The sequence below is a fragment of the Argiope bruennichi genome, chromosome 10, assembly GCF_947563725.1.
Source record: "Argiope bruennichi chromosome 10, qqArgBrue1.1, whole genome shotgun sequence".
Classification (NCBI taxonomy): domain Eukaryota; kingdom Metazoa; phylum Arthropoda; class Arachnida; order Araneae; family Araneidae; genus Argiope; species Argiope bruennichi.
This window is the reverse complement of record NC_079160.1, coordinates 32,095,880-32,120,515: the sequence shown is the minus strand read 5'-3', so window position 1 is coordinate 32,120,515 and position 24,636 is coordinate 32,095,880. Positions and strand designations below refer to the sequence as shown.

At 28.0% G+C, this 24,636-nt stretch overlaps 1 protein-coding gene across 1 annotated transcript; it reads left to right on the top strand.

Annotated features, from left to right (window-relative positions):
- The first annotated feature begins 2,269 nt into the window (after positions 1–2,269).
- LOC129987491 (uncharacterized) lies at positions 2,270–16,589 on the top strand. Its single transcript, XM_056095466.1, has 3 exons — positions 2,270–2,336; positions 13,566–13,732; positions 16,181–16,589. Exons 2-3 carry the CDS (start codon positions 13,587–13,589, stop codon positions 16,587–16,589), a joined length of 555 nt encoding a protein of 184 aa, XP_055951441.1. The 5' UTR covers positions 2,270–2,336; positions 13,566–13,586.
- Positions 16,590–24,636: the final 8,047 nt, after the last annotated feature.

Sequence of the window (24,636 nt, the reverse complement as noted above, 5' to 3'; positions counted from 1 at the left end):
CACCGTGGCGCACCTCAGATATGGGGATAAGGAGCTTCCGGTATGGTGGTTGGTTCTCATCACCTGGTGAGTACGGAAACGGTGTGGCTACCTGCTATCGATGACAGGACGTGCTTTCCGCGACCAAGACCTTCCAAAACCTTGGTCCAATACCTTCGTAAAACGTGTATTACGAACATCGTGACTGGCCATTGGCCACATGTGCACTTTCTCCGGACGTAGCCAAGGCTTTTGAAAAAATTTGGCACGAAGGGCTCTTATTCAAGTGCATGCGATTTGGATTTTCGGCGCAATTTGTCAATCTTCTCGTAGTTTTAGAGTACCAATAAATGTAATTTCGCCAAGACCAATCCTGAACGGTTGTGCGCAAGGAAGTTTACTCTCTTCAACTCTTTCCAACATTTACACTAACCATCTGCCGAGAGTTAGGAATTGTCACTTAGCAATCTTTGCAGACGATACCACCATTCTTACACAGCATAGGGATCCATATATAGTCATTACAGAATTACAATAATACATGGCCCTTTTACAGTGCTGGTTCATCGGCTGGAAAATAAAAATCAACCCAAATAAATGCGCGTGCCTCCTGTTTAATAAAAAATTGGAAATGCCTGATCTGGCCCCAATCAAAATATTCGACCAGCCCGTCCCCTTTGTAAAAGAGTAAAAATACTTAGGGGTAATTTTAGACGCAAAATTAAGCTTTAATAGTCATATTAAAGAAGCCCCTGCCAAAGCTACAGGTTTGAGTAAGAAACTCAACAGCTTAATTTTCAGTAAGCTATCGATTAGGCTCAAGCTTCTGCTCTACAAAACTATTTTAAGACCAATTCTAATGTACGGCTCCTAAATTTGGGAGGGGGGGGGGCACTTCTGCGGGTAACATTAAGAGGTTGCAAGCTTTTGAAAATCGTCACCTGATGAAGATTGCTAATGCTCTCTGGTACAGCAGGAGAAAAATAATTTACATCGACCTCGAAATTGAACCTGTTTCGGAATTTATCAGAAGTACGTCACTTAATTTCTTCGACAATGTTGTATGACTTTTGCGTACAATACACTTTGCGTACGAATCATAAAACTGTCAATCAGTTGTCTCGTTTACAATGCGGTTGTGCTACTGATAAGGGTCAGTTCTAGAAGAGGTTGCAACATCTTAAACGTTATCTAAAAGTGTCATATTTGGCGAGAATTAGGACACAATTTCGAATACTTAACGATACGTTCATTAATATAATTTCCTGCGTTTTAATACTATAAGAGTAATTTCCACTTTGCTTTTTATGAAAGATGAATTGATTTTCAATGTATTTATTTAAAAATGTAAGATAAAAACATTGGGGAAAGATATTTCTGCTCATATAAATAGTGTACCCACTTCGAAATAATAATCATTTTTTCTAGATTTCAGATATAAATGCATTACTTTACATAAATATAACGTTTTGCATTAAACGAAAGAGTTTGCGTTTCATTAATTTTTGATTTATTCATTCTTCATTCGTTTATTTAATTCAATAATTTCGAACATTAAAATATGTTATTTAAATATAGGCCCTTAAAAAAGTTGTTTGTTGAATTTAAAGCATAGTTAAATGAGGTTAGTGGTATTGGAATGATTTGTAAGGAGGGAAAACTTGCAAAAGCAATTCTTGAAATTCCGTAAGTAGTAAGAAAAGCTTCCAATTAAAGATATAAATTTCCATGCTATATCAATTTTAAAAAAATCAGTTTCCAGAGTAGAAAGCCATTACAAATTTAAAATTTTCTGTTTGTCATCGTAGATATAATTTAAATATTGTTACATTTTTTTTTAATCTGTACTCTGATAAAGATAAATTATTTGTTCATTGTATGACTTTGCATTTTGTATATGAAATATTGTAAGTATACGGTGCATAAAATAAGCAACTTACTAAATCAGAAGTATATTAATATTTTGCTAACTGATCATTTGTATCTGCGAAAATTTGTAGGAGATATTAGCTGAATTCAAATTTAATTTTCTTCTAGTTGCACTATTTATTAAACCATAATCCAAATCTACTGTTAAAAAATAAAATAGAATTAAGAAAAAGGATTTTTACATTAATATATGTAGTATATGTTCTTCAGTAACTTTAATTTTGCTGAAGATCGTTCGTATATTTACAATAAATCATTAAAAATAGTTTTGAATGAAGTTCTAGTAATACACTCTTCAACAATATACATCTACACCTAATTGAAATGTTTACTGATTAGCTATGCGTTTTTTCCATATTTTAATCATTGTAATTATTTCTTATTTCAGAAGAATTCATGGCCGTTTTAAACCTTCCAGGGGCCCTGAGGTAATGTAAATTTCAAAGCCCTTTTCATCTCCAAATTTTTTAATTGATTTTTATTCAGCAATTTTAAGTAGTAAATTTTGAAAACTGAAGTCGCAATATTATGTCCCTTTCTAAAAAGTCCATTTCAATATTGTACAAATAAAAAAAGTGCACAGTCAAAACGTAAAATTAATTTTAAGCAGAGTATCAAAAACAAAAGACAACTTTCTATAACACTCTAAACAATATTGTAAAAGGAGGAAATATATTTTTTTAAACTGTAAGGCTCCAAATTTTTTAGAATTATAAAACAGCATAACGAATAACTTGTAATTAGGAATATTACTAGAATAAAATTCCAAAATTAATTTAATAAATATTTGATTATGACTTGAATAAATGGACTGCAGGGCCGTCTGTCATAAATGACAATATAAAACTAAATACCTTTCTACAACTACTAAAAATTATCAAGAACTGAGGGTAGTTTTCTTTGTTGCTTTTTTTAACTAATCACTGTTTGTTAAGATTTGTCATTTAATCAGACTCGTCATATTTAAATACTTCTTCATCCAATTAGAATATTATGTTAACTTACCTGCATATGCATTTTGAGATTAATATTTATCATAAGTATTCTTTATAAGCTTCTTATGCATTCTACTTTCAAAATTTACATCATCAATGGAAAAATAAGAGAATACAGAGTTTAAAAATTATCTAAATTTGTAACAATGTCACAAAAGATAAAAGAAATCACACTAAGAATATTTTAAAATAATATTCAATATATTGCAATATTATAAAAATCAAATAAATAGTAAATTCGGGAAAAGTTTAAAAAATGCTTTCTTACGTATTATTATTCCATTTTCAGTTGTAATGTTCCATTAAAATATCCCGAATTTTATTTTTAATTCATAAAATAAAATAAGGACTGATTTAGGAACTTAAATAACAAAATACCTGATATCATACGCGGGCGCATACACACACACACACACACAAAGGAGAGGGGAGGGGAGGGAATGGAAAAAATTGACTTTAAACACGGAAGCATATACTTTAAATTTCACAGGTATTTCCAAATTTTTCGTTTAAAATTATTCAAAAATTAAAGTGTGGAATATTCAGACTTTAATCTAGAAGTTTTAATTAACAAAATAAGATTTTCTTCCAGTGGATGTATATATATTCGTCTATCAATCTATTTAAAATATCGACCATTGGATGTAGAGATACTAAATTTAACACACGTATATTTGGGAGAAAGAAATATGCTATTAATACAAAAAATAATGTTATCTCTAATGTAAATTATCTTAAAATTTTTTAAACAAAATTCATTTTATTGGTTTATCAGTCCTTGCGTATTTTTATTCTGTAAAAAGAATACAGATCTTAGATAGCATGTATGTTTTATAGTCAAGATCTTCCGTTTATATTTACGTATGAAAAGATAAAGTTTGCATATAAACGAGAATACTAGATTTTTAAATATAAGATAAAATGTATTTTTATAACTATATCAGGCTTCTTAAGTTATTTATTTCATGTGTATATGAATTATTTATTTGATTACCAGATTTATCAAAAGTTTTGAACAGATTTAATTTCAAATAGTAGCAAATTTATCAACAGTTAAATTGTCTTATTGACTTTTGTGTTATTAATTAGCTGAAATGCACATTTAAATGAGTCATTTATCTCAAAACATTTGGAGTCGTCTGTGATGGTAATAGTTAAGTTCAGGTGTACTTTTTTAGAATAGAATGTTGCTATTTTAGATTTCTTTTTAAAGTTTATTAATTTTCATTTGAGAACTATATTCGGCATACTTTGGCAGTGAGAGTTGATACGATTTGAAAACGTTTTTGATATATTTAGTCGTATATTTTAAACTTGCCACCTTTGGCGACCATTGTGATTAATGGTTGATGAAAATGTCAAATGTTTTCACAACAAATCCTTCTTAAATTTCTCATTTTGATATATATATATATATATATATATATATATATATATATATATATATATATATATATATATATATATATATATATATATATATATAAGCAACTATCAATCCAGAAATAAACAATATGAAAATTATCTATATAAAATTTCCTGAATCTATATAATAAAATATACATTGTACTTAGAGAGCGCTAAAGCTGCTATAACTAAAACACAAATGACCTCAACCAAAATAGAATTAGAAATAAGTTTATAGTCAAAATTCAAAAAGAAAGAAAGAAAATGAATCCGGCCCGAAGACTTTTACAAGGGTCACCCTCAGTCAAGGATTCAAACAAGGGTCTGACTCTCGTCCAACAAACTGACCCCTCGTGACCCGAAAATCAGAGAAAATTGAGGTTTTGGAGACAAAATTAGTATCACAGGAATAAAAAAATTATACCAAAACAAGTAAAATCAATCCAGATAAAAACACAGCAAATCAAACCACAAAATACCATTAAAATGGAACCAAAATCATTTAAACAAGAAAGCAAAGTACTTACTAATTGAAAGTATAATTCCAAAAGACAATGTGAGGTGAAATAGATTTTTTTTTTCTTTTAAATACAAAAACATCGTGCGTAATAATCTATAATTTTAATAAATTCCTCTTACCAAATCAAGTGAATTAAACTCTGTCAAAATACGAAGGATTTTCTTTTAATATATTTAAACTGGCTAACTTTTATTTATTACTCAAGATATATTTTTATTTAAGTGTACACTATTTTTTAATGCAAAAGCTGTCAAGAGGATTAAACGTTTTGTGAGTATTAACTCAATATTTTACCATCCAGGTAATTAATTATTAATAATTTCCACCAATTATATATAAATTACAAATAAAACTACTTGAAAGGGAAATAACCAGCAATTCCTCCCCTTTTTTATGAAATACTAACCGTCTTTGTCGACCAGGTGGTTCCATTATTAATGGCTGTTGGAAATTTTGCTTAAATATTTAATATTATTACTCACGCCTTCCCACGCTTCCTCAGGAAACATCTTTAAACATTGATACATACATTATTTTTATTAATTGAGAAACCTCACATCGCTCAGTTCATTGTGGTTGGTTGCATGCAATGGTTGCATTTCCTTAATTTTCTACCCATGAATTTAAATTTTCAGTTTTATGACATGAATGCCGCCATTATTTCATTCTGAAGTTAAAACCTTAATTGTAAGAAAGGACAATTTCATTAAAACCCTATTTCATACTGGAAACTACTCAACATGGAAAAAGAAGCCAAATCCTCCTATTTTGTTCAGAAATAATGGGAGAAAGGCTGAAATATTTATAGAAACAATTAAAACGATTTGAATTTTGCTTCAACAATGAAATTTAATACTACAAAACAGGCTTAAAATATTTTTGTTAAAATTGATTTAGAATAGAAAAAAAATTATAATAAAAAGATAATGCTTTGAATTTTAACATTATCTTTTTATGTTAATGTAAAAATTATCATTGCGTTATTGTCATGTGTGTGCCATTATCATTGTTATGTGTTATTATCATTTCAGGAATAGTAGCGGAAAATGCGGACATTTCATTTACTTTTAATTAATTAAAACTCTAATCAAAATATCAAAACAAAAAATCTTCCTGAAGTGTGCATTTCTTCCCCTCTAAAGTACATATCAAGTTAAATAACTATAATTTTAATGGCCTAGCTTGTAGATTGTCGTCAAATGACAAAAAAAAAAAAAAAAAAAAAATGTTATTAGAAAAAGATAAAGACAGAGGATCTCAAAATGTTAGTAAAATGATGTAGTCTCTAAATGAGGACCTTCAAATGTTTACAAATGTTATTTATGAGAAGTGTTATGAAAATCATTCTCAAAGATCTACTATTATATCTATAGTTTTTAATATATTATTTTTATTGAAATTTATCTCAACAAAGAATTCAATAAACCTTATAAATATTAAAGTAACTAAAAGACATTGCGCCAAATTCACTAATTACCATGAAGATCATCAATGAATAATTTTATTAAAATTTCGGGGTGTTTTTTTAATCCTTATCGTGGCAAGATTGCTTTTTTGAAAATAATATAAAGTTGTATGTATGGTATACTATACAAAATGAACATAAGGGTTAATAATTGAATTATGGTTGAATTAAATTGATAATTAAATTAATAATAATTGAATTAAAATTGAATAATGAATAATAATTGAAAATAATATAAAGTTGTATGTATGGTATACTATACAAAATGAACATAAGTGTTAAACTTAATTTTGAAAATCAAGAGCTAATTGAATAATTTTATTAAAATTTCGGGGCGTTTTTTTAATCCTTATCGTGGCAAGATTGCTTTTTTAAAAATAATATAAAGTTGTATGTATGGTATACTATACAAAATGAACATAATTGTTAAACTAAATTTTGAAAATCAAGAGCTAATTGAATAATTTTATTAAAATTTCGGGGTGTTTTTTTAATCCTTATCGTGGCAAGATTGCTTTTTTGAAAATAATATAAAGTTGTATGTATGGTATAGTATACAAAATGAACATAAGGGTTAATAATTGAATTATGGTTGAATTAAATTGATAATTAAATTAATAATAATTGAATTAAAATTGAATAATGAATAATAATTGAAAATAATATAAAGTTGTATGTATGGTATACTATACAAAATGAACATAAGTGTTAAACTTAATTTTGAAAATCAAGAGCTAATTGAATAATTTTATTAAAATTTCGGGGCGTTTTTTTAATCCTTATCGTGGCAAGATTGCTTTTTTAAAAATAATATAAAGTTGTATGTATGGTATACTATACAAAATGAACATAAGGGTTAATAATTGAATTATGGTTGAATTAAATTGATAAATAAATTAATAATAATTGAATTAAAATTGAATAATGAATAATAATTGAAAATAATATAAAGTTGTATGTATGGTATACTATACAAAATGCACATAAGTGTTAAACTTAATTTTGAAAATAAAGAGCTAATTGAATAATTTTATTAAAATTTCGGGGTGTTTTTTTAATCCTTATCGTGGCAAGATTGCTTTTTTGAAAATAATATAAAGTTGTATGTATGGTATACTATACAAAATGAACATTAGGGTTAATAATTGAATTATGGTTGAATTAAATTGATAATTAATAATAATTGAATTAAAATTGAATAATGAATAATAATTGAAAATAATATAAATTTGTATGTATGGTATACTATACAAAATGAACATAAGTGTTAAACTTAATTTTGAAAATCAAGAGCTGCGCGGTATGCAGTTTGATAACTCGGGCAAATTTATTTGGAACGAAATCATTTTATTGCGACTATAACTTTATCCATTCTCTGAATTAATGATTATTGGAGAATGTACTATCAGACAAATAGTTGCGTATGATAATTTTTCTGTATTGAGTAAATTTCCATTTCTACTTTTTACCATTTTAAATTTCCTTTTCTAAACTTTTTATTTTTGAATGAATCGCCACAAAAAAAAAATATGTTTATACCAACTTAAAATTTAAAAAAAAAAAATGCTAACTTTATAGTGATATCAGTTCCACTTTCATGCGAATTTTCTCTCATTTTTAATCATTTTTCAATGTTAATTTAAACAAAATTTGTTCGGTGATATCGAAATGTTAAAAGTAGTTCATTTTATAATCACGTATATGAATCGCGCATTTCTGCCAAAGTTAATATTAAATTGCTTTCTAAAGATACTTTTATTTACAATACATAGAATAAAAGCAAAAATATGCACATGCAGATATAAATTAAACACTGTTTTTTAAAAAATTATTGCAATGTCTTCAACTGTTTGATTAAAAAATTGTAACGTGTTCACTTAGCATATCATCTCTAATTGCCAGGAATCGAACCATCCGCGAAATGATAGTGCGAACTTCTATTAAATAAATTTTTCTCCACTAACCTTCTTTTTTTTTTTTTACAATTTATTTTATTCTCCTCGCATATACGAATCTTAACTTTTTATTAGGAAGTTTAAAGTTTTAATTTTTCTCTAAAATCAAAATCTTCCATGTAATCACATATGTTCAGCATTTTCTTTCAACATTATTAGAAGCGGAGGTTGAGAACTTCGAGTTCATGTACTCCGCGATCAATACCTGAAGTCAGCAATTATCATATCTCTTTTTTATTTTATTTTTCAGGTTGAGTTCATTAAATAAAATTTTATTTTACTTAATAATTTTGCCAGTTTTAATTGCATTGCTATGTGCCATAATACAAAACTAAAACTTTCGTTTATCCTAAATCTTTAGCGTAGTAATTAACTAACTACTACGTTTAAGAATCTTGAAGGATGATTATAAGAATATTGAAATCTGTTAAACGTAGAAACGTTTTTTTTTTTTTTTTTTGCTTTATTTTCAAACAAACAAACCGAATGAATGATGACGGGACCACGAGTACTGCGGCTAGTATAATGTAATAATATAAAACTCATGTTTATATGAAATATTATAATACGCATAATTCTCTTATAGTCTGCTGCTTTATGTTTCTTAAATGAGAATATCAGTTTTACTAAATAATTTTGAAATCTCGTAACAGCAGTATTCAAATGTACACAAAAATACGCTATCCACTCTCCAAACTTCGTAATATTTTGAACATTAAAGACTAAAATCATTATTCTATGTGAATTATAATAAAGGAAGCGATGAATGATTGGGAATTTCCATTAGCTCAAACTGGACTTTCCAACTTCTCATCATTTACAACATAGCTTGAAAACAATGGGGCTGGTGTATAGCATCGGCTCTTTAGGTGTTATGGCCAAACAGTAAGAATTTAAAAGCTGTTGCCAATTTAACACATTTTTAAGTAGAGTGATTCATCAAAATGCATATACAACCATTTCTATAAGCGGGAAAGAAACGATTTTGGGACTGTATTGACGGATTTTAAAAATTCTTAAATGACTGAAGAAATCATCAGATAATCCATATTGAAAGACATGAAGGGGGAAATGGATTTTAATTACAATCGAGGAAGATGCTCATAAAATTGAGATAAGACTATAGAGATACTTTTACCTGAAATTACTTAATCAATTTGCATTCTTAGATAACAGAATAAAATTATAGAAAATTAATCCATAGAAAAAAGGACAGCTTTAAAATAATAATAACAAATAAATTTTTAAAAAAATTCGTCAAAATTTTGAAGTTTGAGGAAAGGCTAAAAACGCAAAATTTATTTTAAAGTTTACAATATGTCTCCTGAGAGACCAAACTCGTAAAGAATGAGGGAGAAAAAAAAAACTATATTTTTTCTTACTCCATATGTTAGTAAAGTTAAGAAATAACCATATTGGTTAAATTTCAATCGATGCCTGTTTACCTTTCAACTATAAATTCATCCGAAATAGAAATAAAGCTTATTCTCAACTTTCTGAAGCAGTACGCACGTGTCTTTTCTCTTCCTTCTTTGGCTTTGATCGAGAAATGAAAAGTAACAAACTTTCATAAATTTCGGACAGCGTCTCCTCACGACCTTCTATAGGTCATTCCTTTTCCCGTCGTATGGGGATAGAGCTGATGTGGTTCACATTCTCCAGCAAGAGATAACAATTGACGTTCCTGGAATGTATCGCTCTAATTCTAAGGAAACACATGTTAGCCATTCTTCTCATGGACACTCTGGCTGATAACAATAAATGACGCTAACATAACAAAGGCAGATCATTCCTAGAGATACGAATATATTGAAAAGACCCCTCCGAAAACCGTTAAGAACATAAGAAGAAAGAACAAACCCCTTGGCACATGACGTTTCTGAAGCCCCCTCTTCTCTTTCAAAATTTCCCGCAGAAGTTCCCGCATTCACAAAATACCATTATCTCTTCCTTCGTTAAAAGGAACATCGTCCACTTACGAATCTTCCAGAAGGTTCTACATCGTTCAGATTTATGGATATTCAGACCAATTTATTTAGTTGTCGAAAGCAAGCCCTCCCCTCCCCTCCCCTTCTCATATGCCATGCCCGTTCGAAAGAAAGAAAAAAATCAATGCCGTATCCAATTCATTAGACATTAATTGCGACATTAGAAAAAGTGACATCAAAACACATTGTTTGTTTGGGATTCAGCTCCTCAAAGCCGTATTTCGTTATGCTGAGTGAAACCTATTTTCTTCAAGTTCAATATGAAATGTCTGAGAAAGATTTACAAAATGTGAATTCAAAAATTTGGAGTTGTAATGAAACAAATCAATTGTTTACTGAAAAGCTCAGAAATCTTAATTCAGATAGCAGGGGAAAATAGGGGAATAGCAGTTAAATTTAGGACCTAAGGTTCTGAAAAATTTTGCTCTTTCTTTTTTTCAATTCTTTCTTCCCTATCAATGGATATTTAATTGTGCTTTATGGAATTTATATTTCACATGCTATTTTGAGTGTAGTAAGGTTGGTTAGTTTTGCTAATTTCTTCGTTTAAGTGACAATTTAATGGAAGAAGCCTGATGCTATCTTATCCAGGAAAAGTTTTATTATAATTAATTCGATAGTTTTCAACATGATATTCAGGTATATGTCTATAGTATGAATGAAAAATGAATTTCGGAGTGCTGCTTTTCGAAAATCAGTCATCATCTAAACTTCAATCTTAATAAACTTTAATATATAATATCAATCTTCGATTTCCTAAATATTTTTTTCTTTTTAGTAATTATTATATATTTTTTAAAAAATTGGAAGAGGAAAAATTATTCCCTGAACAAATTTCTTGGTTCCTTCCTGGATTTCACTTTTTACACTTCAGTATATATTCGATGGAGTGTTCTTGAACACGAAGAACAAAGAAAAAAATTAAATCATCAAAAACTTCCAATTTGAGATTTAGATCTAATTTTCACGGTTCAGACGGTCTTGACAAAAAGAAAAATTATTTTGATATAACGTATGTTTGCACTGCCGTTTGCATCTCTAAAATACAAAATAATTCACAAATATTTTGAGCTAGATGGATAGAATTTGGTCTACATCTACATCTACAAATGCATATAATATATATATATATCTACAAATACATGCATCTACTATCTAATTTTGAACGCAATCCATTAAGAGGAAGTCTGAACGGTTGGTTGTTCGAGTATAATTAACACTTGATAACTATAAAAAAATAGAAAGCTGAAAAAATTTGGTGTGGAAAATCAGTACCTGAAATGCAGATCTTACTGCAGGATTACAGGATTCTTACTGAATCCGACTAAACGTTCGGCCGTCTGTATTTCCCTACGCATGTAAATGCAGTAACTGAAATCAATGAAATTTGGTATATAATCTTGTTACCACAACTGTGGTTCCGTTTCAAATTTTGACTCAAATCATCAAAAAAAAAAAAAAAAAAATCCAAATACAATTTGCAAGGAAAGTTCACTGAATAAAATATAGATTCTCGCTAAAACTCCAAAGTTGTATATTTCTTAAATATTGTTCACCTATTCCATGCAATTTTATGCGGTGGGAAAGCGGATAATATCTTTATTAATGAGAATGCGAGTAAGATTCAAGGGGGGCACTCCTGATGTGCTTGGCATTGGAAATGTTAAATTGTTCCAAAAGTGTTGCTTTGGTAGCCCCTTAAATTGCTTGTTTTCGATATAAATATACTCAGTTTAAAACCTTCTTAAATAATTGTACACCCGCTGATATGGTACAAAAGATTAAAGAGCGAATACTAGTTAGAATGTCGGTCTCTTCATCTGAATGCGGTTAAAAAAATTATTAAATTGCTCCCGTAAAGTGAGTGATGGTGCACAACAAATCATCTTTTTCTTACGTTCCTAGTTGAACCTGTGCAGATTTAATTTGCAATGTCATCTCATCTTGAAAAGAATGTCCTGTTATCTAAGACTGTGGGGTTCCCACCACCTTCCGACGGCATGCCACAGCACTACTGCTGCCATTTTTTTATTGATTAATATATTAATTAAAAGAAAAAAACTGAAAACTGTTAAAGTGTAATTATATATTTTTTAAATAAATGATCTAACACGAGTAAGCAAATCATATCGTTTCGTTCAGAGCGCCGTTAGTTATGGAGACACTTTCTTCATCTGGCCACGAAACATTTCAAAATAGCCTTAATATTGCTTTCATATGATACACATATATATATAACTAAACTAAACTAAACTAAACTAAACTGCGCCGAGAAAATTAAATGTGTTTTGGAGAGTCAAAATCAAAGCATTTCACCTTAGCTTTTTTTTTTTTTTTCCCCAATCCCTCGTTCGAGCTCATTTCCATTGATCTCTAATCACAGGCACGAGTTTCTTCTGATTAACGCACAATTCATTATTTCTTGGGGCATTTGAAAACCATATCCAACTATCATCACTGTCGTTATTTTATTTTCATTCTCCTCAAATCACAAGAACGAGGGCCTTGCGATAACACGCACTTTATTCATTCTTGGGGTATTTTAAAAACATATCCCTCCTCCGCCAATGTCTTTTTTTCTTTGTATTGTTAGATTAAGTAAAGATAAAACATTAAACATCAATTGAATTGAACCACCCCTCTCTATACAACCCTCCATTTCATCGGAAAGAAGCAGGAATCACTGAGAAAATGCCATCAAGGTCGACTGCCTTTCTTTTGTCGAATGTATTGTCACCCCTCCAACCCCCACGTGTTTCTCACCCTTTCTAATGTAGTCTTTCGTGGCAATCGACATTTTCAGAAAATACTGCGTTGGCTCGGCTCGCTCTTTTAGAAGATCCGTTCGTTTCGAACCGTTCATTCGCTAACGGTTCATCCCTATAGCCAAACTAGAACGTTCATTTTCCTTCATTCATTCCTCGGACTAGCTTGAAAACGCATGAGAACATAGTTGTGTCCATTTTTGTAAGACCAGCCACGTTTTCCTACTATTCTTACTGTATGGAATATAAACGAGCCGGTAGAACCTGAAATGATCGTTTGAAAGTGGTTTTTTTTAAAAAACTTTTCCACTGTAAAAAGAAACATAACAAATTTTAAATTTTAAAATGACGGATAAACTTAGATGCAAAAATAAATTTTAGATTTCATACATATTTTCCTTTGCCTGAATTCATCATCAGTTGTATTGCTGACTGCAGTCTTCAAGGATTAATTTATTCCGCATTGTTCACTAAATGTTTGATGATGATGGACTTCGGGATATTAATGCCTTGTAATAATAAGTCTAAAAGTTTCGGCAATAAACTCTACCATGTTCATCAGGCTGGAAGGAAACAAGAAACGATGTCCTGGTGTTGTGAATTCATCGTGTATGGCTTTTTTGATGTATCGTTCAGATCCATAAGGGAAGTTTTGAAGTACCTGGACGGCCCTAAATTTTGTGATCCTTGGCAGGAATATTGGCAACTTACAATTGCTTATGAAATCAGGTAAGCATATTATATTCTTTTATTTTTAATACTATATCTGTAATATCTAGATATCTGAAAATGATATTTGCATTTTTTGAATGAAAAGATAATTTTCATGTATGCATATATATAAGAAAGATATTGATTATAATTTAAAAATTAGATTAAAATGTATGTTTATTGATTATTTTATGTGGATATCAAAATTGAAGCAATATTTTTCTTTGAGGATAGTCAAAAACTTATCAGAAACTTCATATAAACTTAAGCATTAAATTATTTTTTTTTCAATCTAAAGTTAGATTATCTTAAAATATAAATGAAAGGTAGTTTCAAATTTATAATTTGTAGTTGTAATATCAAGTACAAACATAAAAATGTTACTTTTTACTTTTCAAATTTTGAACTCAATGTCGTGATATAAAACATCAAAATCTACCTATAAATTATATACGACATATAGAGATGTTTTTTCTTAAATTATTTTATGATTGGATAGAAGAAATTTTAAACACCGAAACGAATGTTGCTGCATGTTCTGAAATTTAATTTAGTACCTTACATTTTCTTCATGTTATATGGTTGCAAATGAATTGTAAAATCTACTTTTATAGTTTGTTAATATAAAAAATGCATTGTTTGTGTATTTTTTATATGCCAAGAATGTTCTCTTTAACATGAATGTTTTATACGTGCTGCATTTCTTTCGTTGTCTGTGCGTAATATTCTACACATAGATATCAGCAATTATTACACCAATGCGCTTTAATTAAAATTATTTATTATGTAAAGAAATAAAAATACTGTTATCGTTTCCTCCGATAAAGAATACTTCTGATTTTAACAGTTAAATATAAGGTACTAACTAACAAAGCTTTTAATCCATTTTAAAGCGTTAAGTACATTCCCGATTTCAGTAATTATGAAAATCAGTTCTATTATTAAATTATAGTCAACAGGGATTTGCTATAATACTTTTCTATGAACTGTTTTCTTTTGTGTTTTTACATGTATTTCTTTTTATCTGTTTTAGATAAATAAATTTTGCATGATGAACATTTTAATTTCAAATGTCTTATTCTATGAATACTTCAAAGTAATGATTGTAAGTGTAAGTGATAGTATATTATCAGATGCGGTCCTGTAAGTGCCTAGTATATTATATAAAATCCAATATTTCTTTGATCAAATGGCTTTTTGTGTAAAATTTTAAATTGTCATTTAACATTGTTTAGTAATAAGTAAAATTGCTCTAAAGATAGAAATCTAATTGCCTGTTATTCATCGCCTACGATAAAAGGTTTTTGTAGTCTTGGTATTCATTGCCCTTAAAACGAAAGGGCAATCTTATATTCTCTATCTTTTTTTTCCCCAAAATATCAGATCCTCACATATGAGAATATCATAAAATGTTTCTTTTATCTCACTCTAGATGTATATAATTATCGTATTCGAAAAAAATTAGGCACTTTTGCCATGCTTCAGGATTCGTTTATTTATTTAAAGCAAGAACGAAGGAAAGAGATTTTTACATATAATAATAATGCGGACTTGGATTACAAGTGGTCTTAAAAGAGGCACAAAAAATGCGGTCACCTCATACTAATGTGAAAAAACTATTTTATTCTATAGTGAAACACTTTTAACAATTTTTATTTACTGTAAAGAGCCTAAACATTAAATTATGAAGTATAAATGAAAAATTTCTGCTCTTCAAATTTGATAATCACTTTTTTATAAATAAGAATAATTTTATTATTTCTTATTGAATTTTTTTGATAACATTTTGAGATTAAAAGTTTTTAACGTGAAAATAATTTCAGTCACATTAAAGCATATTATACGAAATATTCGGTGAGAAATTTATGAAAACTTTTTAGTCACTTGCACTAACTATATATGCATTCAATGGGTAGGTTTCAGTTAAAATTATATAATACGATAAGAAAAGGCCAGACACCAACAAGCCCTGTGGAAAAAAATTGAAAAACGAACAAACAAATGGATTAATAGGTAATTCATTATTTTTTTAGGCCTTTGTCGTTTTAAATCCAACCACCAAATACCAACCACCAGACCATTAATGGATACCACTCTATTATTCTTTAGTGATCATTTTTGTAATACCTTCATTGTATTTTGACTGTTTTTGAATACATGATTATGTCTATACGATTTGTTATTGTTTTCATTTAAAAATATGCAAATATATATATATCAAAGAATTCTTGAACTTACTCTAATAGTCTCTCTTTAATTTGGATTGTGGATTTTCTTTGAACGCATTTAAAATGTAAAACATCATTTAAAACATTTTAAATCTTTGAACATCATTTAAAATGTAAAAAGAAAAATCCTGTATGAAACGTAAAATTTCTCTCATAAAGGAATACCAAACCGACACCAAATTTGAATATATGAATACATCATTTTTTTTCTTATATTGTCACTTTTTTTTTCTTTCAGTTCCCTCATACCTTACAACCCATTTTCAGTCTTTGAGTTTGGCAAGCGAGAGATCATGTTACTACAATTGCTTTGGTTTTATAAACAAAAGTGGCGTAATGCCTCAGCTTCATTGGATGCAGTACGATTGGTTTGGAACTCTGTCCCTGACAGATTTTTAAATATAGATGAAATGACGACCTTTTTTGAAAAGATTGGACTCGCATCAAATAAAATAAAAGAAGTATACAACTTCTACTCACAAGCTATTGATAAATTGGATTACCCCCTGGAACCTCGGTCACTGCAGCATTATAGCAGAATTACAGTACGTAGGATCCTCTATGAAAATAATCAATGGCTTCCAGAAGGCATTAAGAAGATTGGTCTGCCCCCAAAATTGCAACGCTATTTAAATCTGGATATGTAAATTTTCTTGCATTTTCATCATTCAATTTATAAAATTGTTTCATTTTTAATGCTGTAATATCTCTTTGCTTTTACTTACATTAAACATATTTGTTTCTTCTAAAAGTTTTGTTGAATGAAATCATTTTTTAAGTATATTGGAATTATACTAATTTCTTTACCACAGATTTTGCAGCAACTCATACATTAGGATCGACCAGGAAATGAAACTATAAAACCTTTTTTTTTTTTTTTTTTTCGAAAAAAGCTTAGTTTTATTGAAGTTGAAAATAATCTTTGTATTTATTAAATATTTGAAATGTTGAGGCAAAAATCTATTACTAATATGAATATATTCAGCGAGAAGGAATTTCAATCGAAAGCGTATTAAATTTTAGTTTGTAAATAATTATAAGTTTTTATTTCTTTTTGATATGAATTTCCAATGTGACTCAATTCTTTCAATGTCTCCCTTTAAATGTATGTTTTTGTTATCAGTTCTAAACATTTAAATATTAATCGTTTTTTTTTAAATCCACCATATTTCATTCTTTAAAAGAACATTGGCTTATTACATGTTTAGCGTGCCGTAGTACAGATTCGATCTATTCAAAAATACTGGTTAAGTAAAATGGAAATTGTAAAAAAGGAGAAATTTTTTAATTTTTGAATTGAAAATGAATTAAGTTATTATTTTTAATATGTAACAATTTTAATGAATAATTGATAATTAAAGAAAGGTTTAAGAAAGAAGTGACATAAATATTGAAATTTACTGCTTAAAAGTTTCAATAAATTCGTATGCAATTTTAATAATAATAATAATAAACATCATACAGTTCTTGGAATGCAATAATTATGAAATAATACTTCAGAATTTGAGAAATTTAACAGAACTCGTGATTTTTCCTTTTTACTGAAGGGCTGGTAATATTATTCATTTCATATTTTATATAGCTCACCAATTTATCATTAGCTTTTAAAAGCAATATTTTTTTTAAATACCACGTTTCAAAAATCTTTTTTTTTTTCATGTAGATTTGATTGCTATAGTCGAATGGCTCACTCTGGTAATTCTATTGCATTAAAAATTCCTTTATACTAATAAATGACAAAAGTAAAAAAAAAAAAAAAAAAAACTATTAAAATAATTGTGAAATTTTTAGTTTAATATGTAAGAGTTTTAATGAATAATTAATAATCAAGCAGTAATTTTAATAAATAAATTAAATGGTTAAAACCTTAATATATATAAAATAATAATTTAATTAAATTAGTAATAGGTTTTTATAAACTATCAATATAGTAAACGTTGAATAGAACAATCAAATCAAAATATTCAAACAAAACAAATTAAAAATTAAAAAAAAAAAGACTTTTTTTTTTTTTTTGCATTTTTAATTTTGTTTGAATGCAATTTCAAATTAATATAGGGACTACAAAAAGCTTATTTAATTACCATCACGAATGACAATAAGATTGGATTTATTTTACAAACGATAACTATTTATTAAATAAAACGATTTTTAACTACTTTAAATCTCATTTATAACTAAAAAAGTCGATTCGAATTATTAAGGATATTTTTAATTATTCTTATAGGAAATTCAAAGAATAAATCTAATTATCGATGAATTGGATTTGAAACACTTTGTCCAGAAGTCGAAAGGCAAATGTGGATTCTGTTCCTTGAAATTTTAGATACGGTTAAGTGTTAAAGCAAAAATTTAAAGTGAAAAATGAATTCTTATAGCATTCATGAATTTCCATTTTTACTGAGTTATTGAGAATATTATTCATTTTGGTATCATATGTGACTCACAATTTTACTTTTAATTCTTAAACAATATTTTTAAAAATTACCTCGTTTGAAATACACGATATTTTTTAATTCATATTTTGTCTGTACAGTAAATCGGTTATTTCTGATGATTTTACTGCACTAAAAATCTATTTATCCTATTTTACGATATAAGAAAAAAAATCGTTAAAATAAATTAGATCTATTGTAGTATCCAAACTTTTCAATGAATATTCAATAATTAAACGGGCATTTTGATCAATTAAATAATTATTGTGCTTTAAAATATTATACAGTTTAAAAAACTCATTAAATTACTCATCAGTTTTGATAAACAAACCATACACAGAACTTCGAATAGGATATTCATGCCAAAATTTTCGAAAGAAACAGCAAAGACTATAATAGGAATATTTTTTGTTAAATGTGAGAAATAATTTTATTGAATTTGTTTATTGTTTTTAATGCAATATATAATTAACGAAGGGTCTTAAAAAATTTATTTATTTACATTCATAGGTATCAAAAGAACTGGATTTATTTTACGAACAATATATATTTATTAGTCAAAATAATTTTTTACTTTTTTAAATCTCATTTCAAAGTAATGAAAATAGATTCGAAATATTAAAATAATTTTCAATTAGGTTAATTGGAAACACAAAAGATTAAATCGAATTGTCGGTGAATTCAAACGGAAAAATACCTTGTCCAGGAGTTAGAAGCTGAACGTAGATTCCGTTTGCTCCAGGATATAATAAAAAGAAAATTTTATTTCCTTTTTCTTATTTTCTTTCTATTTCAAAACTGTTAGAAGGCAAAAGAGAATAACAAAGGCATTAAAACATGCATACATTGAAAAATTTAAAGCAGATTCTGACCACATTCCATAAAATGCCTGTCTTTATTTCTGTAAAGTTCAATTTTAAATTAAAGTGGAAATGATGAAACGTCAATTAACATAAAGACTTTTTTTTTTACTGGAGCCAAGCATGCCTTTAAAAAAATGTATGAGAACGAAAAGCAGTTTTGGTCTTATGTGAACTACAGAATAATTGTCTTAACTTATATTTCATAGAATTATTCAACAAAAATTCACGGATTCATCGCAAATTTCAATTTTTAGTTTCATTTTCAAGAAGATTTAAATGATATCGATAATAATATTTTATTTTTTGGGTTTATAAATATACTTCAAAAAATTATGATATTTAAATTTCAGTGAGGCCTTTTGGTTCGAAGAATTCATATTCCGGAAAATATTCTTTACACACCAACTTTTAAATAAAGAAATAAGTGTTTCTACCCTCTGCTATCAAATCTGACCGATTTATTAACTTTTGAAAATTAAAATTTCAAAACAATCACCTTTTTCATAATCTATGCCAATCACTTTTGGGAAACCCTGGGAGGTGATTGACTTCTTTGAGACGGTCGAGGAGGTAATCTAAAATCGTCCGTTTTTATAAAATAGTGATATTCAAATTTTCGAAAGTCAGTCAGTTTTAGTGATTGATTTAATTGATTGGAGTACAACACTTTTTATTTAAAATACTATTAGTGCTTTAAGAATATTTTGTTAAATATGATTTACAGAGCAGAGGATCCAGATAAAAGCTACATATTCGCAATTTATTAGAACATTTATTGACTCACGTTATATAAAATACAATTATTTACTTCATTTAGACCATTTTAACACATGTATTTATATTATTAAAGGTTTACAAATTAGCCGTGGGACCCTGAATTAAAAGCATATATATTAAACATGTTTTCACACACAAAAAAAAACTGATTTATTGAATTAATAATGTAAATATTGTAAAACATCGTTGAAAACTCTGTATGTAAAAACTTTCAAACGTAAATTTTTTTTAGAAAATATTATATTTCTTATTTATTTCCTTTTATACAGAGAAGTGCTGAAAATTACACTTTTCTAGGTTTCCAGTAATATTTAACTTATTTTTTTAATTTCAGCTTTTGACAATGGAATGGCAACACGTTGATAAAGACTAATTTTTTCCTCTGCATGCTTAACGTTCACGCGCAAGTTAAATCTTCTTTTCATTTTGATCGAAATACATTGTACAAAAATATGATTAAATATTTTTTTTAAAAATTCATTAAAAATAGAGATTTAATTTGTTGGTTAGAACATTAGCATCATTGAAAAGATTATTTTTTTGAATTTTCATATAATGTAAAAATGAATTTTGTGCGATAATATTTTCGGAATTTATAGCAGAAAAGCGCTAAAATTTCGCTTAATTTTTCATTAATTAAAATTTTAATTCAAAATTCTCTCCCAGGTGCACATTTTGAATTTCTAAGGAACACATATGCCAAATTTGATGGCTCTAGGTCAAACGATCTGGCCAGTAGAGTGCCAACACACACACACACACACACTGAGCTTTATTTTAAGTATAGATATAAAAAAAACACTCATTTTCTCGTGTATGAATAAATTCAGATGTTAATACGATACCTTAATGTTAGTTTATCACCGATTCTGCTGATTCCTATTATTTGGTTGAAACCTCCGCTTTATATAAACAATACACATGCAGAAAAATATGGAATTATTTTTTAATAAAACCGTCTACATTGTTTCTTATAATCGTTTTTATAAATCGTTTATTCCCATATTTAAGTTCCAATTTTACAAATTGCCAGTAAAAATTATTCTCAGCAAATAGTACTATTCTTTAAAATTTCAAATCATCATCTGCTGCTTGTAGAAGATGAGCCCAAATTCTGTTTTTCTTTTCCTTTTTACTATTTGTATGGTCGATAAAATACCCTTAATATCCTCTGACAGAATCTTCAGAGATTTTTTATATGACCAAATTTTATAGATAGTTCGTTTAGCGTTTTCGGAGTCATTTAAAAAATACGTAAATCCGAAAGCGTCCGGATATTCTTGATCGCATAGTGTCTTTGTTCACAGTTTTTTGATAAAGTACAAATGGAACCATGATTGCAAATTATACAGTATTGAAGGCATCTGTCTTCAAAAATGTTATGAATTCGATTTTATATTGTCATGAAAATGCAAAGAATAAGTCACAAAGTAACACTATTAAGTTTATTGGCTAAAAACAACTCGTAACATGCAGGCGAAGAATTGATTCCACTGTTTGTGGAACTCAGAATTTATACCTTTACAGAATAATCTAGAATCATAAAGAAAGTTATAAAAAGTTCTAGAAGCTTCTAGTAGAAGTAATAAATAAATATATACATGTAATGATATTTTAAACTCTTAATTTAATCCAAATTATTTTCCAAAGCTTTATCTTAATTTAGCCCAAAGTGAAAAAATAATGCGTCATCAGAACTACGTATCAAATGAGAGTGATACTTCCGTTTCTCTTCTCAAGGTCAACACATATATTGCCTTGGCGCATGGCCAGAAATCCAATGTTATATAAGACTAGTGATCATTTGTTCGTCCCTTTTTGCCTTCTGCTTTTTGTGTCGCGCTACGCCTTCTTGTAAAAATCATGCCTGCCACTCGGAATAGAATAAAACGAAATTAAAGATAGAAAGTCTCTTCACTGCTTGTTCGAACCTGCACTTTCCTTCAACCAAAATATGTTACATATTATTTAGTTGACAGGATTATAAAAGTTTTACATACATATAAAGTAAATATGTAAACCATATATATTTTCATTTTTTATTAATTAAGATATTTTATAAATCTTTAAAACTAATCTTGATTCAATTTCCTCATTGCATTATTTTCAATGCAAAATAGATTTATAAATTCTTAAACAATCATTTTCCTTTTGAAAAAATTACCATTTTTTTTAAATAATTAAAAAGTTTTTTTTTATTTTCATTTGTAAATTTATACTTGATTATTTCATTCAAATACCTGCTATTAATCTTATTGAATTTTTAAAATCCATAATCTCTTATTCCATCATTGACATTACGTTCGGTATTTTTTTTTTCAGATAATTTCGAAAAAAACAAAAAAATTATTAAAATTTTATACCCCCACATTATTGTATTTTTATCCACTTGCATGTCATTGTCAACATTTTAGTTTTCAGCCATAAAGAAGTCGAACCAAACCAAACTTAATGGATATTAATTTTCAAAAAATAATAAAAAATTGAATTAAATCTCTTAGAAATATAATGACACTTCCAATTAGAATCTCAATTTTAAATTAAGATGATGCAAACAGGAAAAAGGGTGGAAGTTTGGTGAGGGGGCCCAGGCGTCGTTCTTGTCATTTGACCGTGGTCTCAAAATTATGTGGTTCGTCCCAAAATAGCCCAAGTGTTGCTATAAAAATGGGACGTTAGTATAACTAAACTCACATATTCTATTACATTTATAAAAGATATTTTAAACAAAACATACTTCCAAAATAAGCAATAATCTATATTTTTCTCTACTTGCATTCATCAGTGTATAGTAAATTTAACTGTCAATGCAGTTTTTTCTTTATTAATTTGCTTTATGTTATTATTAAAGACATTTATTAATGCTTTTCTGACTTTGATCCTGATACTGTGAAACCTATACATAACTGAAATATGACTATTCCTTACTCAGTTTTGTCGCTTCAATTACAAATTACCAAATACAAATCCTGATTGCAGCTAAAGAATCAAATGCTACCTTGCTAAAAGCATAATATATATATATATATATGCATACAGGATTCATACACAAAGAGTGTTTGACCCATCTCATCGTTTTCTGGAAAGTTCTCTTGAATGTATTCATAATTCTAGGAATTATCAGTGTTTATTACTCAATGTTACAGTCTTTTCAAAATTTTACAAAGAAATTTCCAAATGAAAGGATGGGACCTAAAGTCTATGGGAAGAAAGGCTTTTAGGTATTTCCTTACAAACTGAGCAAGGTATTTCAGGAACTTCAATTGTTAACTCCGTCTGAAGAATGTCCCCCACGGGAAAAGGAATTCCGTCTCTTTTCATACAAAAGAGCAAGAAATTTCACGGTGACAATCATTTGGCTGGTTGAAAACGAGGGATTTGACAATTCTCTATTTCTAAACTGATAACTTTAAACGGTAGTGGGACAGATGTGTACAACCATTTGCGTACAGCTCATAAAAAAGCCAATAAATCACGCGTAGCTCTTTGAAAAAAGGGGGTAGGGAGTAATTAGTCTAGGTTTGCTAAAACATATGTTATCTATTGGCAAGAGTATTTGGCGAGAAAATGTATTGGTATTTTAACTAAATTTTGATGCTTAAACACAGGGAAAAAACTTTTGTCTCTATGTGTATATGCTGGCTCTGTACACACCAGGCCGTTTGCCTATCAAATTTGGCAAATATATATTTTGGAGGGTAGGAAAGTGATTTTTTGAATTTTTAATTAGAATTTTAATTTATTAAAAAATAAGAGAATTATTTTATTACTTTGATAACTTTCTAAAAATTTACAGTGAAAAATAGTTTTTACTTGCAAATCATATCCATTCTCTGCAGTATTCTTTCACAGTCAAAGTATGCTAAATATAGTTCTCAAATGAAAATCAATAAAGTTTAAAAGAAAACCTGAAACAGAAACACCTGAACTTAACTATTACCATCAGAAGCGATTCCAATTGTTTTAAGATAAGTGGATTATTTAAATGTGCATTTCAGCTCATTAATAACACACAAGTCAATAAGAGAATTTAACAGTTGATAAATTTGCTACTATTTGAAATTAAATTTGTTCAAAACTTTTGATAAATCTGGTAATCAAATAAATAATTCATATACACATGAAATAAATAACTTAAGAAGCCTGATATAGTTATAAAAATACATTTTATCTTATATTTAAAAATCTAGTTTTCTCGTTTATATGAAAACTTTGTCTTTTCATACGTAAATATAAACGGAAGATCTTGACTATAAAACATATATTCTATCTAAGATCTGTATTCTTTTTACAGAATAAAAATACGCAAGTACTAATAAACCAATAAAATGAATGTTGTTTAAAAAATTTTAAGATAATTTACATTAGAGATAACATTATTTTTTGTATTAATATTTTTAAATGCACAGAATTGCACATTTCTTTCTCCCAAATATAAGTGTGTTAAAATTAGTATCTCTACATCCAATGGTCGATATTTTAAATAGATTGATAGACGCATATGTATACATTCACTTTCATTCTTGGAAGAAAATCTTATTTTGTTAATTAAAATTTCTAGATTAAAGTCTGAATATTCCACACTTTAATTTTTGAATAATTTTAAACGAAAAATTTGG

Bases quoted from the DNA above. Each gene is read 5' to 3' on its own strand.
- LOC129987491 (XM_056095466.1), top strand. From the start codon at position 13,587: ATGTCCTGGTGTTGTGAATTCATCGTGTATGGCTTTTTTGATGTATCG. The intron at 13,733-16,180 runs GTAAGCATATTA...TTTTTCTTTCAG, and splicing joins ACAATTGCTTATGAAATCAG to TTCCCTCATACCTTACAACC.